This window comes from Lycium barbarum, chromosome 10 (assembly GCF_019175385.1).
Source record: "Lycium barbarum isolate Lr01 chromosome 10, ASM1917538v2, whole genome shotgun sequence".
In the NCBI taxonomy this organism is placed as follows: Eukaryota; Viridiplantae; Streptophyta; class Magnoliopsida; order Solanales; family Solanaceae; genus Lycium; species Lycium barbarum.
The window spans coordinates 121,380,761-121,398,977 of record NC_083346.1 but is presented as its reverse complement, the minus strand read 5'-3'; the positions used below and the strand labels follow the sequence as shown (position 1 = coordinate 121,398,977).

Sequence of the window (18,217 nt, the reverse complement as noted above, 5' to 3'; positions counted from 1 at the left end):
AATATAAAGAATTTCTTTTAACAAAGATCAAGAAAATGCTTCTTTTTTTCTTTCTAAATATTCAATAGGAGTGTTTTTTTAAATACATGTACTAATAATCAGTTAGTAAAACTAATATATACCTTTTTCTCCTTCACAACTAAAATGACTTCTGTTAACTTATGAAACGGGTGAATTGATTAAATGACCCTCTACAAAATATAATAGATCCCGTCGTCTATGTGTTATGTCACGATTGCCTATGTATACACAGGTCATATACCTTTATTTATTATTGTAAAGACCCCTTTTAACTAATTTCCTCAATGAAACTGACACAACCCTTTGTACGAGATGCCACTAGGTCTCCATTACAGATCTGCCTCATCCGGGCACGGTACATACTAGGGATTCTTCAACCAAGATACCCATCAATCCTAAGACGAGGGATATGATAACTTCCACACATAAGTTGTTGTGCGTTTTCTCTACCAGCAAGAGGGAGGTGATGATTAATACGTAACAAGGAGAACAAGTAGGAAGGATCACCAACATTTTAGTTTGGTGAGGCCAAGCAAAATGGTCATCTGGTCGAAATCTTGGTAGTCGGGTTTAGGGAAACGGTCTTCAAGAAATTGTGATTTGATCCATGTTTTCTGGATACTATCATATCCATACAAGTGAATGTCTTGGTTAAACCAATAGAATGTACTGTCAATTTCCTGGGAGTCAACTTTTGCTTCATCATCATCTATGTTATGCTTACACAACTTGATATTTGTTTGATATGTGTATCTAAGATATTGAGTTAACCTAATCAAATTTAGTTTCAAAGGTTAGTCAAATTGACTCTCGAAAAGCGAAAAGTATCACATAACTTGGGACGGAGAGAGTAATAAAGTACAAATGTGAACCTATCAAAAAAATTTGAAAAAAAAAAATTGTCAAATAAAATTCTTATTTAAATCATAAAATGTAAAATAGAACTATTTCGATCGACAAAATTTGTTTGGCGTATGATGTTTAGACTCAACATATAAAGCAAGACAGAATAATTAAGGCACATAAACTAAACTGCGAATAAATTACAAAAGTGATTCTATTACAATAACAGTAAAATAGTAAGAATCTAAAACAAAAGTAATGCATAAATATAGAAACGTACCGTTTGATACACTTGAATCTATCAAATAGGAACCAAAAAAATATTGATTTGAATTAGATTGGTTTCTTTGTCGTTGATGCATATATCAAGATAGACGGCAATTATTGAAAATGTTAATAAAGCGTCGCTTATTAGGTTTGGGTGTTAGGTTTTATTAAAGAATGATATTTAGGTTATTTAAAAAGGGCATTTAGGTAGTTGAATTTTGTAACTTTCAGGTTCCCGCTTTAATATTTCCTCCGGTGCAAAATAATTGAGGATTTAACCTCTAAAAGTTGGTACAAAAAATTGAGATTTCACGAAATCAATAAAGTATTTAGTTTTTCTTTCCTAATTTGCCCTTAATACATTCTCATATCCCTATAATAATTATGTCAACCTAAAAAGTAAAGAAAATCATAATTAATGGTATTTTAGTCATAGCATCTGTTAATTTTTAGGAGTTAATGAATTCCTTAATCCATGTGCCCAAGCTGAAAACCTCAATTATTTTTTACCGGAGGGAGTAGTATTTTTGGTCCCTAAATTATAGGTATATTTTGATTTTTGTCCTTGTAGTATCTGACGAAGCACATTTAATCTGTAATTAATTGAACTATGTTTTTTGTCCTTTTATGTAAGAATTAGGTCGTGTTTGAACTACTTTTAGGACTATATTGCCGTCAAATATGGAATAACCATATAAACTTAACATCTTACATGGGTAATTAAGTGATGAAACGGCTAATAATTATGGCAAATTTGTAAATGTTAACAAGCAAAAGCCTAAAGGAATCAAAAGTGCACATTTCAATCAATTGTAGGTTAAATATGCTTATCAAGATATCACAAAGATCAAATTAGAAGTTACCAATAATTGAAGGACCAAAATGCAATTAATCCTCTAAGCCCGAGGTTTCTTTTAACGTCGTTATTTCAGACGTAAATATACTATTTCTAAATTGACGAATGTGCCAAGCCAAATCCAAATTAATTAGATCATGCTACATGGTTAGTTAATGCGATATGTCTAGTTGAACTTAAAGCCAATCAAAACTTGTGAAGTATAAATGACATATGTTCCAGTTAATTTAATGTAACTTTATGGTACACCCAAATTTGTTCATTTGTTCGGCTTGATAACTCAAATAAGCCAATTGAACTAAGTAGAAGAGTTCACCTACAATGTAACCGCATTTTACAATATTAGTAAGGAGTTGAAAAGAAAAAGGAGTTACTTATAAGGTGTTGGATACCTTGATCATGTGAGGCCTTTTGGGGAAAACCGTGCGGGCTTGCCCAAAGCAGACAATATTACATCATCTTAAGAGTATCTTTGAGCCGTTTTAGCCCAACAACTGATATCACAGCCAATGGTTTAGCGGCATGAGTATAAAGATGGCGGAGTGTGGCGTGGGGCCAGGCTTAATGTCTTTGCTCGTCTAGGGCTGGTTAACGACCTTTACCCGTAGCTTTGAAGACGCATACACAACCTTTAGGCTTCGGTGACCGTAAAACACTCTGACGATGTGGGTAGCACACAGACATATTGAACCTCTGACCTATGAATTATGGTAATGAGCCATGTGGAACTTAGTTCGAGGAGAAGATTGTTTGGGTGTGCGAACAAAGTACCACATTAGTAGCTGAAAAGAAATATGAGTTACTTATAAGGTGTTGGATACTCTTAATGATGTGAGGCCTTTTGGAGAAACCGTACGGGCTTGGCTCAAAGCGGACAATATCACAACATGTTAAGAATATCTTTGGACCTTTTAGCCCAACAACTGGTGTCAGAGCCAATAGTTTGGCGGGACGAGTATGAAGATGGCAGAGTGTGGCGTAGGGCCCGGCTTAGTGCCTTTGCCCTTCTATGGGCCTGTTTACGACCTTTACCAATAGCTTTGAAGACGCATACATGGCCTTTGGGCTTCGATGACCGTAAATACTCTGATGATGTGGATAGCACACAAACATGTTGAATCTCTGACCCGTGAATTATGGTAATGAGCCATGTGAAACTTAGTTTGAGGAGGAGATTGTTTGGGTGTGCGACCTAAGTACCACATTGGTAGCTGAAAAGAAAAAAGAGTTACTTATAAGGTGTTGAATACTCTTAATGATGTGAGGTCTTTTGGGGAAAATCGTGTGGGTTTGGCCCAAATGGGATAATATCACATCATGTTAAGAGTATCTTTAGGCCGTTTTAGCTCAACACTTTCACCATGGCTGAGATCAAGACTTTAACTCCTATGTAATATTTTTCGAAAAGATAGAAGAGATCGATTAAGATAAGTCATTTTGAGAAAGAACATAATTAGTTGGAGAAGTGTTCAAATTTTGCACGAGCAATTCATATTGAAAGTTGAAACTAGAAAAAGATAATTAATGTTTTCAGGATAAATAATCTATACATGGTTACTAATATATTTGGAAAGAAAAAAGCATGTTACAAACACAAATCTATGCTAAAAATGGAAAATATTCCTTTTCACTTATGATTGATGTGACCTTTGAAGTTTGAAAGTTATTTATCTAAATGTGAAAAATGAAGATCCCAGTACATTAGTCAAAAAGAAGTTAGTTTCTCAATGAACTCCAATTCAATGAACAGCCTAGATCAAAGACCACACCGATTGAATTCAAACGCGGAAGTAATGGTACGATTCCGGAGCCTTAGGTTCGGATCCAAACCTAAAGCGTAGGGTAAAAATTCGATAACTTTCACCCTCATTTCTTCTCGCATAAGATATATTACTCTAACAAGATTGGATTTTGTGCTAAAAATCCTATGAAATTAAATGGTGATTCCTTTTTCATTTAGCTAGTGTTTGAACATGGATTTGGTTGGAAAAAAAAAGGAGTATTTTAAAATGAGATGAAAAATAATTTTTAGAAGTTAAAATTATGTTTGAATATGCATTTTACTTGAAAAGAAGTTGAAGTTTTGTGAATAGAAAACTTCAGAAACTTGAAAAAACTACTCAAAACCATTTTTTTGAGACTTGAAAAATTCATCTTAAAAAACTGCCCCAAAATTGGTCATTTTTTATAACCAACAATGTTTTCAAAATAATTTTGACAAAAAGTGAAAAAAATTATGGCCTAGTAAGGGAATAACGAGGTCTCTACCAAAAAACTGTTCATTTCCGACAAGTGGCCTTAACCATTGTTTCGGGTCCGAGTTCTGCGTATGGAAAAAGTCTTGAGAGAGAATGTCTTTTTCATTAACGGATCTTATGCAGTGAAATTCAAATTAGTCCGAACTCTAATATGGATATCGAACATCAAATGAAAAAACAAAAGACATAGCCATTGCACAACCATAAAAATCATTTCAAACATAACAAACAAAAAAATTGACATGAAAGTGTCAAAAAAATTAGAAACAAGAAGATTAAATTAAGTTCTTTCAATTTTTGATAGGTTCGCAATACCAGCTTCAACAATAAGATGTAGTCATAAATTGACTTAGCATAAGAGAAGAAATATGGTGAAAAATAAAACAAAAATCATCTTTTGACTTGATAAAAACTTAGCTAAATCTAAGCTAAGCAAACATAAATATAATGTAAAAACTAAAGAGAGTCTTAATTTCAAATTGTGATAAAGAAATATCTTCTTATGCAAGATATTATTACTCCAATAGTATTGGATTTTGAGCATCATTTCCCACTTTGGGTGTTATCATCTTCTCACTTGTATCAACTGGTTTCCTGTAAGAAATAAAAAAAAAAGTGTTAAAATTGTCATCTAAATTAGTTTTTCATATACAAAAATAATAATCGTGCCTCAATCTCAAATAAATCAAGTTGACTTTACGAAATCATTACTAATCATATCGGTTCATTTAAACTCATCTGAAGTCAATATGAGAAGTTCTCTATGTATTAATAACAACAGTTGTACATCAATATCAAATAAGTCAAGTCGACTATATGAAATCATTGATCGTATCCCTCTATTTACAGGTCAATATTATATAAAAATAAGCTGCTTTTTTATTCTCTCTCTATATAGTCTAAATCTGTGCATGTTTCAAAAGATTGTAGATCTTTTAAGACAAGTTCCCATATTTAGTCTTCAAACAACACTAGGCTCATAGGGATGTGTTTTCTGTTTTGTTCTAAAAGTGAATAGCTATTAATAGGAATTTAGAAAGACAAAAATAAATAATAGTAATGTAATTAAATAAAAAAGTAATTATAGTTTATAACTTACCCTAAACGCAAGCGTCTGAATCACCAACTGAATTCTTCAGAACCAAAACACTCTCATGATTAATCCTTGAGCTGCGTTTCAGTTCCTCAATCTGAATAAAAAAAATTGCAAATTTTAAATAAATAAAAAGGTAAACACTATGCCAAAATTAAGATTTTTTTTTTTTATAAATAGACTTCAGACTACTTACTTCTTCACGCATGGCTGCATTTTCTACCATAACCTTTTCCGTCTGCCATGCAGGGAAAAAAAAACTCACTTAATTAAGAGAATATAACAACAAAAATGACTATTTCCAATAGCAGCCAGTTAAGATTGACTATATGAATCTTCACTGAATACTCTAGAGGTCACTTTAGAAATGTTAAGATTAAAATCAAGTGTAATAAAGCATTAAACGACGTTAAACATAATGTAACAGGCTCCGAAACTTTTTCTAAACGACTAAATTGTGATCCTCTGGTTTTAAAGGACAAAATAATTGATCTTTGAAATTTTTTCTCCCTATGAAATCTTTCTTTCTTTATCCACCATTAAGTAGTAAATCGGTAAAAAGTATTACTAAAAATTTCATTATATATAACAGAAGATGAAATAAGTCAATATACAATCAAGATAAAAGTGGGGGCTTTAACACAAAATTAATTAGTATACCTGCAGCAATGATTTTTCAAGTTTCTCCAATAGTGCTTGTTCCTAAAATATAAAGAAAATTTTAATAAAGATCAGGAAAATGCTTCCTTTTTTTCTTTCTAAATTTTAAACATGAGTGATTTTAAATACATGTACTAATAACTAATTAGTAAAGTTAATATATACCTTTGTCTTATTCACAGCTAAAATGCATTCAGTTAACTGATGCTCCACTAGCTGCAACTCTTTGAAGTTCAAGCCTTCAAGTTCCATCCTCATTATCCGACTTTACATTATAGTATAGTATGTAAAAACATAAAAAATACCATTAAATTCATTATCAATATCATTAATAATAAATCTTATCAACAATACTTAATAGATATTTTAGTAAATATGGTTTATAAGTAAATTCAATAGCATAAAAGTTCTTTAAAATGTTAGTATGAAAAACATAAAAGTTCTTTAAAATGTTAGTATGAAAAATTAAAAGCGAATGCCATATCGGTTAAACACGGAAGAGATGTTGAATATATATTAAAGCAAGCTTCAGGCCTTAATGACGCGGTTTACAAGGAAATATTTTCACAAAGAGCCACGTTTAAGTTTTTGCTCATGTAACTGAAAAATAATCACTATCTTGGAGATTCAAATACAAGTTCAAGATATTCAAATACTAAAGTGAAATTCCAGGATAATGCCATGAAATATCACTTGTGGAATCAGGGCGGATCCACTCTTTAAGGTGGGAGTGGCATGGCAGCCCCTCGATTAATAATTTTTTTATATACTTATGTTGTAATTTGCTTAAATTAGGTTAAATATTTGATTCTGCCAACCCCAGTCGTAAATTAGACAAAGGTGTTACGGCTGGTAAACAAAAGTTTAAATCTAACTTGAACATTTTCCGACTCCCATTTTTCTTTGCGCTTTTTACTTCCTTGGTACTAGTAATTCTCTTTTTAGCCCTTCCAATTTTCAATTTATCTTTTTATTATTTATATTACCTTTCCTCTTTTCTATTATTTTATTTGTGATCTCTAGCGAGAACACACAAAGAAACTTCAAAATCCCTTAAATTAAGCATTTATCTTAATCACAAATCTGTGAGTATTTATATTGAAAAACTAGGGCATTTATCTTAATCTCAAATTTGCAGAATCCCTTAAATCGAAAATTATGGCACCCCGTTACCTTCAAATCCTAAATCCGCCTCTACGTGGAATTTGATACTCTTGGACAATGGCTATATTTTAAAGACCGGACTGGAAAGTAGTTAGTGGACCCTATTTCTATGTTTTAAAGTTAGAAATAGCACGCACAAGCCACTTTTGACTCTATAATTGAAAAACAACTAATCGTCTCCATGATAATGTCTTGGAGTATAAATTCTTGACAGTGACTATTTTCAATTATTGAAGTGAAAAATGAGCCATATTTAGAGCCTAGACCAAAGGCGGACAATGTCAATAATAGGCAGGGCTTGTGTTTAGAAGGGTAAGTATGTGCGTGTGAAGTTCAAAATATGTTTATTCAAATATTATATAAATCAAAATCACAATTTATCGATATTTTTTAGACTAAAAGCGTAATCTCCTATTCATTTTTCTTTTGACATAGAGTAAAATAAAAACTTACCGTTGCAAATGACGTAGCATTACAATTTCAGCTCGAAAAGCATTCACTTCAGGCTGCAACTCATGATCGTTTAACTAAATCAAGATCTTTAAATTAATTAACTGACAATAATTAATGGGAAATGTTTTACTTTAAAAACAAGTGTTGAATTACTACCTCTGCATCAACATCTTCGATTGATTCTGAAGCCCTATTGTACCTTGCCAAAATGTGTTCCATGCTTCACAAAAAAATTGAGATTTAATAACTGAAGATGCTATAAAAACAATAATACTAAAAGAATTTAACTTCTATTTATTGATAACTCAAGGAAAAAAAAAGTTATTCTATCAGATCATCTAAGAAATAATTACGGGTAACAATTGATAATCAAGGGTGGAAGTAGGCTTTAAATTAGGGATCGATATAAACTAGTAGCTTGATTCAAACCCTATATTCTTCAAAAGTTACACCACCTTCATCAGGGTTATTTTTTATTTTTTTTTGCCGAAGGCTTATCGAAGCTTTTGACTATTCGGGCACATACTTCGTGGAATGATTCAGGTATGTTTCTTGGTAGGAGCAACAAAGCCAAGCTGATAAATATTAATGCTTCATTTCTATTCTATAGTTGGTGATCGTAAAAGTATTTTTTTTGCGTAGATTGTTTTTCTTTTGGGGTGGTCTTTAAATTTTGCCCCTCATATTTGTGATCTTTAAGTTTTGCCCTTCACTTAAAAAGGTGGCGAATACCTGAGGTTCTGGGTTCGAACCCCCGCTCAGGCATAAAATAAAAAAATAATTTCTCAAGGCAAGGCTGGGGGACATGTATGCCTAATCCGGCATACACGCCTTAACGAAAAACTAAAGTTATGCCGGATCCGGCATAACTAAAAGTCTGCCCTATAAGGCAGAACTTTTCCTTAATGCATATTTTAGTTATGTCTTATAGGATAGACTTTTAATTAAGGCATAATCAAAAGTATGCCCATAAGACATAACTTTTCCTTAAGGCATAGACTTTGCCTTATAAGGTAAACTTTTAGTTATGCCTTAAGGAAAAGTTCTGCCTTATGAGGCATACTTTTAGTTATGTCTTATGGGGCACACTTTTAGTTAAGGCATAATTAAAAGTATGCCTCACAAGGTGAAACTTTTCTTTAAGGCATAACTAAAAGTTTGCCTTGAGAAGTAAAAAAATAAAATATATGCATCAAGGCAAAGTCTCCAACCCTCCGGCAGACTTTTAGTTAAGCATAACTAAAAGCTGTCGGAGAAGGCAAAGCGAAATTCAAACTCTGCCTTGTGATTTTTTTAAAAAAAAATTGACTGAGCGGGGTTTGAACCCGGAACCCATGGGTTTTAGGTGAAGGACAAAAATTAAAGACTACCAATTTGAGGGATAAAAGTTAAAGACCACCCCAAAAGAAGGGCAATTCTGCGTAAAAGCCCATATGTAGATTGATTTGGGCCGATTTCCAAAGGAAAATTGACAAAAATAGTCGCCCCTCAAAAAAATAACCGGCAAATGAATATATTTATACATATTGACTAGCAAAGTAAATTTTTTTAGGCGAACAACTAAATATGTAACTGTCCCTCATGAAAATGATTCTTGGCCCATATCTTTGCTGGGCTATTTCATTACTTTACTTTTGTAAACCCCACCTATTGTTTGTGGCCCATCTGAGCAACAATTTCATTCTTTTAATGGAATAGACTAACTACTTTTTACAGATTTTAATACATAGGAATGTAAGTATTTCATTCCATTTTTTAACTCTATAACAAAGCATCACGATAAATATACTACTTGTTAAACATTTTTAGACTATTCCACTCCTAAAACACTTTCTATTATTCAATTATAATCAACCTTTTAAGTTCATCAAATTTGATCACGCAAAAGGATGAATAAAATTAATCCTTTTGGTTCATAATCTATGTATTTTTTTGATCCTTCCCTTTTCCTTGTTTTTCATAAAGCTACAAATAAATATTGGAAAAGTATTTACTTTTGAAAATATGTTTTTTCTAAAAATTCAAAAACTATATTAGCAAACCCAAACAAACTCGCTTAAATATTTTTATGTTATTAGACACCTAGTAATAAAAAAATGGCAAGCACAAATAAGAAATGACACAACCACTTCATCTAATTAAGTGTGAACATCCACTAAAACCTTAATCTTTCTCAATTCTCAACTTCGTTTTTATTAAATAAATCATTAAAGACCTTCAAATTAATCGAACATGCCATACAACAAGTAAAAAAACAAAAGAAATCAAAGGAAAAAAAGAAAGAAAAAAAGGGACAAAGAATCTACCTATGCTTTTCTACCATTTGGTAAATAATCTACCTATGCTTTTCTACCATTTAGTATTCAGAACTCATTTGCCCCGACTATTTTAGATATATCGCATCGCGGCATAGGGCCTATTTAAGGAAAAAATAGTTCATATGAGAAATTTCTCTATTCCCGTTATTCGATCTAGAAGGTGTCTACTAACAAAATTTTACAAACACAGTCACATATGCATGAGAACAATAGAAATTCGCGCCGCATAGGGCTTATTCAACAGAAACACGCTCCTTATAAGAAAAATCTTCAATATTCTTGGGGTTCAAACCCGAAGGATCACTACAAGAAAAAATATATTTGGCAACAAATTTTTATTTTGTTGCCATAGACTGATTATTGTTGCAAAAAGTACTTTTGGCAACAAAAAAAAAATATTTTGTTGCATGAACTTTTCCCAATGGTTGTTATTGCAACAACGTGCAACAACTTTTTTTTTGTTACCAAAAGTACTTTTTGCAACAACAATCAATACTATGGCAACAAAATTAAATTATTTGGCCACAAAAAAATCATTTGCCAACAATAAAACTAAGTTGTTACCCAATATAAATTTTTTTGTTGCGATTTCTATACTTTCTTGTAGTGGATCTATCTACTAACAAGATTTTACACACACAATCAATCATACACACACTTGAAAACAACACAAAGACCAAAGGAGTATGCAGATACACATAAACAAACAATCCAACAACAACAGTAACAACATACCAAATATAATCCCACATGCAAGTGGGGAATACGGAGGGTAGGATGTACGCAGACCCAGTGGCGGAGCCAGGATTTTCACCGAGGGGTTTAAAATATAAAAAAGTAAACATACGAAGAAGCCTAAGGGGGTTCATCATCTGCTATATATACATAAAAAATAATTTTAACCTCGTAAAAACAGTGTTTTTTTCCGCCGAGGGGGTTCGGATGAACACCCTCGGCCTAGTGTGGCTCCGCCACTGCGCAGACCTTATCCTACCTTTATGGGGTAGAGAGGTTGTTTTCGATAGACCCTCGGTTCAAAAGCAGTGAAATCAAAGCAAGATAGCAAGGAATATATTGACAACAAAATAAATAACCACTCTAAAAGAAAATTAAACAAGAACAAATACACATAGAGGTAAACAAATCTTATTTATTAAAAAAAAAAAAGACGATGAAATAATAAATTTTACCTGGAACTAGCAAATTCATATAGTTTTCCGGTTGTTGAGAAAACAATAATGCCTACCTCAACATCACATAGAATAGCTAATGCATTAGCTTTCCTTATTAACCCTTGCCTCCTTTTAGAAAAAGTAACTTGCCTACTATTTGTGTTCTCAATTCTCTCGATCTCAATTTTTCGTTTACCCATTTTGCCCTCTTTTCCTTTCCTCTCAATCTCTAAAAGGGGATGATTGATAATGGAGGAAGGAGTAAGGAGTTATGTGTTATATATAGTCATGGTGAATTCTTGAGGATGGAAAGTATTACTACATTGGGAAGGGAACTATGGAAAGAAAATAATGGTTTTTCCTTTGTTGCAAGGTAATCTTAGTATGGAGCTTTCTATAAAAATGTATGTTTGGATATTCACATTTAGGTTGGACAATAAAAACTTTTGGCGTTCAGTGTCTGCACCAGATCATATTTTTCTGTCATGGTTAAGGTATGTGTATTAATTTACTATGGTCTAACAATAAAAGTATAAGTTAAACATGTGTCATATCTTAATTGGATTGGTATAAACATCGAGTGTGATATAAAGCATGTGTAGACACATGTGTAGAGTCCAATTCCAATTTCATATATTGTTTAGGATTTAAACATTGATATAGCCTAGGATTATTTGTATTACTAAAGTAATTGAGATTGTAAGAGTCCAATCCCAATCTAAATAGAGAAGGCATTGCTATATAATGAAGCCACTGCCTGATCACGTAGAGAAGCAAGAAGAGAAAACATAAAGAATTGTATTTTTACACGGAGCATTGTTCTATAATAATGAAAATATTAAATATTTTTATTTTCTGGGGTTTGATTGTCAGCAAAGTTGCTCGTATAAAAATAATAAAATTAGGATCAAATACGATATTAGGACACAAAAATATATTTAGATTAGCAAGGATAGTTGCGTACCTTTCGAGTCATATTGTGGATCGATGAAGATAGGATTTTCTCTCCATTACTATTTCATAAAATGCCGGCATCAATGAGACAACTACCACACATAACAGATGATGTGAAATAACCTTAATAGTGTGTTTATACATGGACAATAGAGGAACCTAGCCACAATCAATGAAGACCTGCTGGGTCGTCTCATTATGAGCCTCATCAGGTTGACTGTTGAGCCTGCCGCCACACTAGACCCACAAAACACATAAAATGCACAACCCAATAACCAATTGTCACACTTATAATTAGCCTCAGGTTAATGCACTTTCATCAAACCAGAACGTTTAAGATGTAAATAAAAAGAACGTTTAAGATATAAATAAAATATTCTTAATAATGTAACCCCATTTTTCTTATAGCTCGGACTTCTAAAAAATATCATTAGTTACGTGTCGGATCCTTCAAAAGTAGTTCATTTTGTGAGGATCCAATATGAGTGCGACATCATTTTTAGAAAATCCTAGCAACATAGTTTGCCAAAAAATATTTAGTGACTTTCTTGATATATTGGTAAATTTGACTGATTTTACATTGCAAAAAATAAATTTAGTAATTTTGTTGCAATAACGAGAAACCTTAGCTATTCTTTGATCTCGAATTTTCCTCTCTCCATTTTCTCTTCCTTTCTTTTCTTTTCTTTTCTTTTCGTCACTTTCTTTATCTCTAAAAAGGGGTGATTGGTAATGGAGGAGCAAGGATTCATCACTTGTTAAAGGGTCTTGAAATGGAAAGTATTGCCTCATTTGGAAGGAAATATGGAACATTTTTTAATAAAGATCAAGAAAATGCTTCCTTTGTTTCTTTTAAAATTTTGAATAAGGGCGATTTTTAAAAACTATTTAGTAAAATTAATATCTTAATATGTTTCTCCTTCGTAGCTAAACGCCTTCAGTTAAGTGAAGCTCCAGCTGTTGCAACTCTTACTTTGAGTGGCACTTGGACTGAAAATATTGTTGAATGGGAAAATTTTCATCTTTTGAGGATCTTAGTGAATCAATAACAAATAAAGAACTATCTTCTCCAATGAACTTCAAAGAGTTGCAGCAATTGGAACATCAATTAACTGAATGCAATTTAGCTGTGAAAGAGAAAAAGGGATATATTAATTTTACATATTAGTTATTAGTACATGTATTTAAAAAATCACTCCTATTTAAACTCCATAAAGATGTATTATAACGTTAATACTTAAAAGAATTAGAAAAATAATAATCAAGGAAAATAACTATTTGACTCACTTAATTAAAAGTAAAACAGAACTCTATCGACTCAATTCCTCGAGCCGATGATCTATCAGAAACAACCTCTCTATCTTGGGGTAAGGTTTGCATACAATCTAACCTCCCAAATCTCACTTTGTGAATTACACTAGGTATGTTGTTGTTGTATGTTAATTGGACCTAAAATTTATGAAAGAAAGACTAAAAGCACACAAAATAAAATATGAATAAAGTACAAATGTTAACCTATCAAAAAGAAAAGTTTGAAAAAAAAAATTGTGAATCATCAAATGTAAAATGACTATGTCGATCGACAAAATTTGAGTGGTATATGATGTTTAGACTCAACAATAAAGCAAGACAGAATAATTAAGGCACGCATACTAAAACCCGAATATACTACAAAGTGATTCTATCGCAAAAACAGTAGTAAAATAGTAGGATCTAAAATAACAAAATAATGCATAAATATAGAAACGTACCATTTGATACTCTAGAATCTATCAAATACGACTAAACAATATTGATTTGAATTAGATTGGTTTCTTTCTCGTTGATGCATATCAAGATAGACGGCAATTATTGAATATGTTAATGAAAGCGTCGCTTATAAGGTTTGAGTATTAGGTTTTATTAAAGAATGATATCTAGGTTATTTAAAATGGTATTTAGGTAGTTTAATTTTTAAATTTTGGTCCCTAAGTTATAGGTATATTCTGATTTTTATCCTTGTGATATATGATGAAGTACATTTAATCTTTAATTAATTGAAATGTGTGTATTTAGTCCTTTTATATTAGAATTACATTGTAATGAACTACTTTTACATTGATTCCGATAAACCTTCGGCTCAAGGAAAGGCATGTCAAAGCAATTCAGAAAAGGAAAATAAAAGAAGTGAAGAAAGCATGATGAAATATTTTGAAAAGGAATAGTAGCTACAACAAAATAATACAATAATCGAAGTACAAGAATTAATAAATAGTAACAGAAATCGAAGAACAAGAAACCACAAGAGTATTACTACGACATTAGTATGGAAGGATAGACAACCCTTAACTACCTATTAATCTTCTACCTTAATCCATGTCCCCCATAACCTCCTATTTGAGGTCATTTGTTAAGCTCAACATAATATTTGGGTAACTAAGTGATGGAACGATTAATAATTATGGTAAATTTGTGAATATTCACAAGCAGAAGGGATCAAAAGTGCGCATTTAAATTATTTGAAGGTTAAATGTGCTTAGTAAGATATCACAAAGATCGAAATTAGAAGTTACCAATAATTGAAGGACCAAAAATGCTATTAATCTTCTAAGCCCGAGATTTATTTTAGCGTCGCTATTTCGGACCTAAAAATATTATGTTAAAGTGACGTAATGTGCCAAGCCGAATCCAAATTAATTAGATGATGCTGCATGGTTAGTTAATGTGATACGTATAGCCAAACTGAAGGCCAATCAAAACACGTGAAGTATTCAAATGATATTTGTTCCAACTAATTTAATGTAATTTTATCGTAGACCCAAATTTGTTCGGTTTGATAACTCAAATGAGTCAATTGAACTAAGTAGAAGAGTTAATCTATAATGAAACTGCATTTTGCCTAATTATTAGTAAGGTCATTTATTATAGCTGAGATCGAGATTTTAACTATATAATATTTTTCGAAAAGACAAAAGAGATTGATTGACATAAGTCTTTTTTGAGAAAGAAATTTGGCGCGATTTTGAATTAGTCAGATTAACTGTATTTTGAATCCCGAATACATAAAAAAGACAAGAAAACTAGCTATAATTAATTTTCATTTTTCGTTTTGTGATAAGATAAAATTGATTTAATGTTTTATTATCAGGGTGCTTCCCCAGTCATACACCAAATTCCCTCCAGTAAAAGTGGATGTGATCACTGTTAGGATTTGAATCCCAAATCCGACCTTTGTAAGCAGGTTCCCAGGAAAGATTGGAGGGTCACAGCTGGACCACTTAAATACCAACCTCCTTAGACAGAACCTACTTACGCCGTGATGTAAGCGAAGAATAAATAGCACACACAGATTTATAGTGGTTCACCCTCAATGTGAGAGCTACGTCCACGTTGCTGCTGCAGATCTTATTAAAGAAGAAATATTACAAGTGTTTACAACACTCAACCTCACAACCCCAATCCCAATTACACTCAAGAATTTTACCACAGAAAATTCTCTCAAAGACCTTCTCTTACTTAGGCCTTTCACTAAGAGTATTTCTCTTAGATTTTTTCTCTCTTGGGATGTGTATAGCAAATGATCTTAATGATATCTTACAAATGAACCATAAGCTACCTATTTATAGGAATGAATTTCCTATGATGAGGTAAGCGCTTACATCACGACTATTATGAGGTAAGCGCTTACATCACGACTATGTGAACAAAAGAATTGACTTGTTTGGCCAATTCCACACCTAACAAATCTCCCACTTGAAGACTAATTTTAATTTGTCTTCACACTTTGATCGATGCAGCAGCTCTTTCCTACTTTCATACTTCGTGCAGGCCAACTGAAGTTGAGCATAGCTTCAGTTTGTCTATCGTCACTGCCTTTGTCAGCATGTCTGCTGGATTCTGACTCCCTGCGATCTTCTCAAGCACCAGCGCTCCATCTTCCAAAGCTTATCTAATGAAATGGTACCGGAGTTGTATGTGCTTCGTTCGAGCATGGTAAACCGGGTTCTTTGCCAAATGAATGGCGCTTTGGCTATCACAATATATCACACTTCCCTCATGGTCCTGATCCAATTCCCGCAGAAAAGATTGTAGCCACATCATTTCCTTTGTGGCCTCCGTCACAGCAACGTACTCAGCCTCACAACTAGAGAGAGCTACTATCTTTTGCAACTTGGAAACCCAAGAGATTGCAGTACCTCCGAAGGTGTAAACATACCCGGATGTGCTCTTTCTGCTATCAATATCACCACCGTTGTCAGCATCAACATACCCTTGCAATCCTGTTTTTGATTTTCGGAAATACAGAGCTGAACTCGAGCTGCCTTTCAGATATCTGAATATCCACTTCACAGCCTCCCAGTGTTGCTTTCCCGGATTGCTCATAAATCGGCTGACAACTCCCACTGCATGTGCAATGTCTGGCCTTGTACATATCATTGCATACATAAGACTACCGATTGCAGATGCATAAGGTATCTTGTCCATCTGCTTCTTCTCATCCTCGGTTGTCGGCGACTGATCCTTTGACAACCGAAAGTGTCCAGCCAAGGGAGTGCTGACTGGCTTGGTTCCATTGGGTTCTTCCTTTATCCGATAAACCCATTTGTTTTGCAATGCCTTCTTATCCTTTGGCAACTCGGCTAATTCCCATGTATGATTTGCCGATAGTGAATCCATCTCATCCTTCATTGCCAGCTCCCACTTAGTCGATTCATCGACTTGCATTGCTTCTTCATAACATTCCGGCTCCCCTCTATCAGTGAGTAGAATGTAGTTGAGGGATGAATAGTACCTGTGAAGCGGCTTCCTGATCCTGGATGATCTACGCAGCTCTGTGATTGGCGTCTGTTCATTTGTTTCAGAATCAGCACTTTCATCAGCACCTTCTCGGATTGTTTGTTCCTCTGCCTCGGTTGTACCTGGCTGCGGCTCAGGTGCCGGAAAGTCCCTCAAATCGACTATTTCCGATTCCTTGTCCTGACATTCTGAATTCTTTTGCAGCTTGTCTTTGTACAGTACCTCTTCGTTAAAGACAACATTGCTACTTCGGATGATCTTCCGATTTTGTTCATCCCAAAATCGGTACCCAAGCTCGGTGTCACCATAGCCAATAAAGTAACACTTCTTTGATTTTGGATCAAGCTTGCTTCTAGCCATATCATCATTATGAACATATGATAAGCAACCGAACACTTTCAGAAATGAAAGATTTACCTTCTTGCCACTCCAGACTTCTTCTGGAATTCTGAAATCCAAGGGAACTGACGGTCCTCGGTTAATTAAGAAGGTCGCGGTATTGACTGCATCTGCCCAGAATGTCTTGGGCAGTCCAGAGTGTATTCTCATACTCCGAGCACGCTCGTTCAACGTTCGGTTCATTCTTTCGGCTACTCCATTCTGTTGCGGCGTTCCAGGAATAGTCTTCATCATCTTGATCCCATTATCGGCACAGTACCGTTTGAAATCACCATCAGTGTATTCTCCGCCGTTGTCGAACCTCAAACACTTCAACTTGAGGTTTGTTTCATTCTCGACCATGGCTTTCCATCTTTTGAATACACTAAACACATCGGATTTATTTTTCATAAAATAAACCCATACCTTCCTGGTTGAATCATCAATGAAGGTCACGTAGTAGTGTGATCCTCCAAGGGAGGGTACAGTGGTAGGTCCCCACACGTCTGTGTGCACCAATTCCAGCTTTTTGACCTTCAACTCTCTGCCTGCACTTGAGAAGCTTACTCGCTTTTGATTTCCGAGAATGCAGCTCTCACACGTATGAAGGTCCACCGTCTTCAGCTCCGGAATTAAACCATTTGTCACCAACAGCTTCATCCCCTTCTGGCTGATATGCCCCAGCCGACAATGCCACAAATCTGTCTTCTTTGTGTTGTCAATCACAGCAACAGTATCACGACAGCTAGCCGTCATGTAGAGAGTGTCAATCTTCTTTCCTCGGCCAACTACCATAGCACCTTTCGCCACCTTCCAAGACCCATTACCAAAGTTGAGATCATATCCCTCATCATCAAGCTGACCTACTGAAATCAGGTTTCGCATCAGCTTTGGAACATGTCTAACTTTTGTAATCTTCCACGAGGATCCATTTGACATCTTCAAATTAATGTCTCCCATGCCAACAACGTCTAGCGGCTCTCCATCGGCTAAATAAACTTTGC

At 33.9% G+C, this 18,217-nt stretch overlaps 1 protein-coding gene across 1 annotated transcript; it reads right to left on the bottom strand.

The window, feature by feature from the left end:
• Window positions 1–4,555: 4,555 nt before the first annotated feature.
• On the bottom strand, window positions 4,556–11,361 carry LOC132614903 (agamous-like MADS-box protein AGL15). Its single transcript, XM_060329462.1, has 8 exons — window positions 11,124–11,361; window positions 7,772–7,835; window positions 7,616–7,668; window positions 6,164–6,263; window positions 5,999–6,040; window positions 5,535–5,576; window positions 5,345–5,435; window positions 4,556–4,839 (listed from the first exon to the last, which is right to left on the bottom strand). The coding sequence occupies exons 1-7, from the start codon at window positions 11,303–11,305 to the stop codon at window positions 5,346–5,348; spliced, it is 573 nt and encodes a 190-aa protein (XP_060185445.1). The 5' UTR covers window positions 11,306–11,361; the 3' UTR covers window positions 4,556–4,839; window position 5,345.
• Between the last annotated feature and the right edge of the window lie 6,856 nt (window positions 11,362–18,217).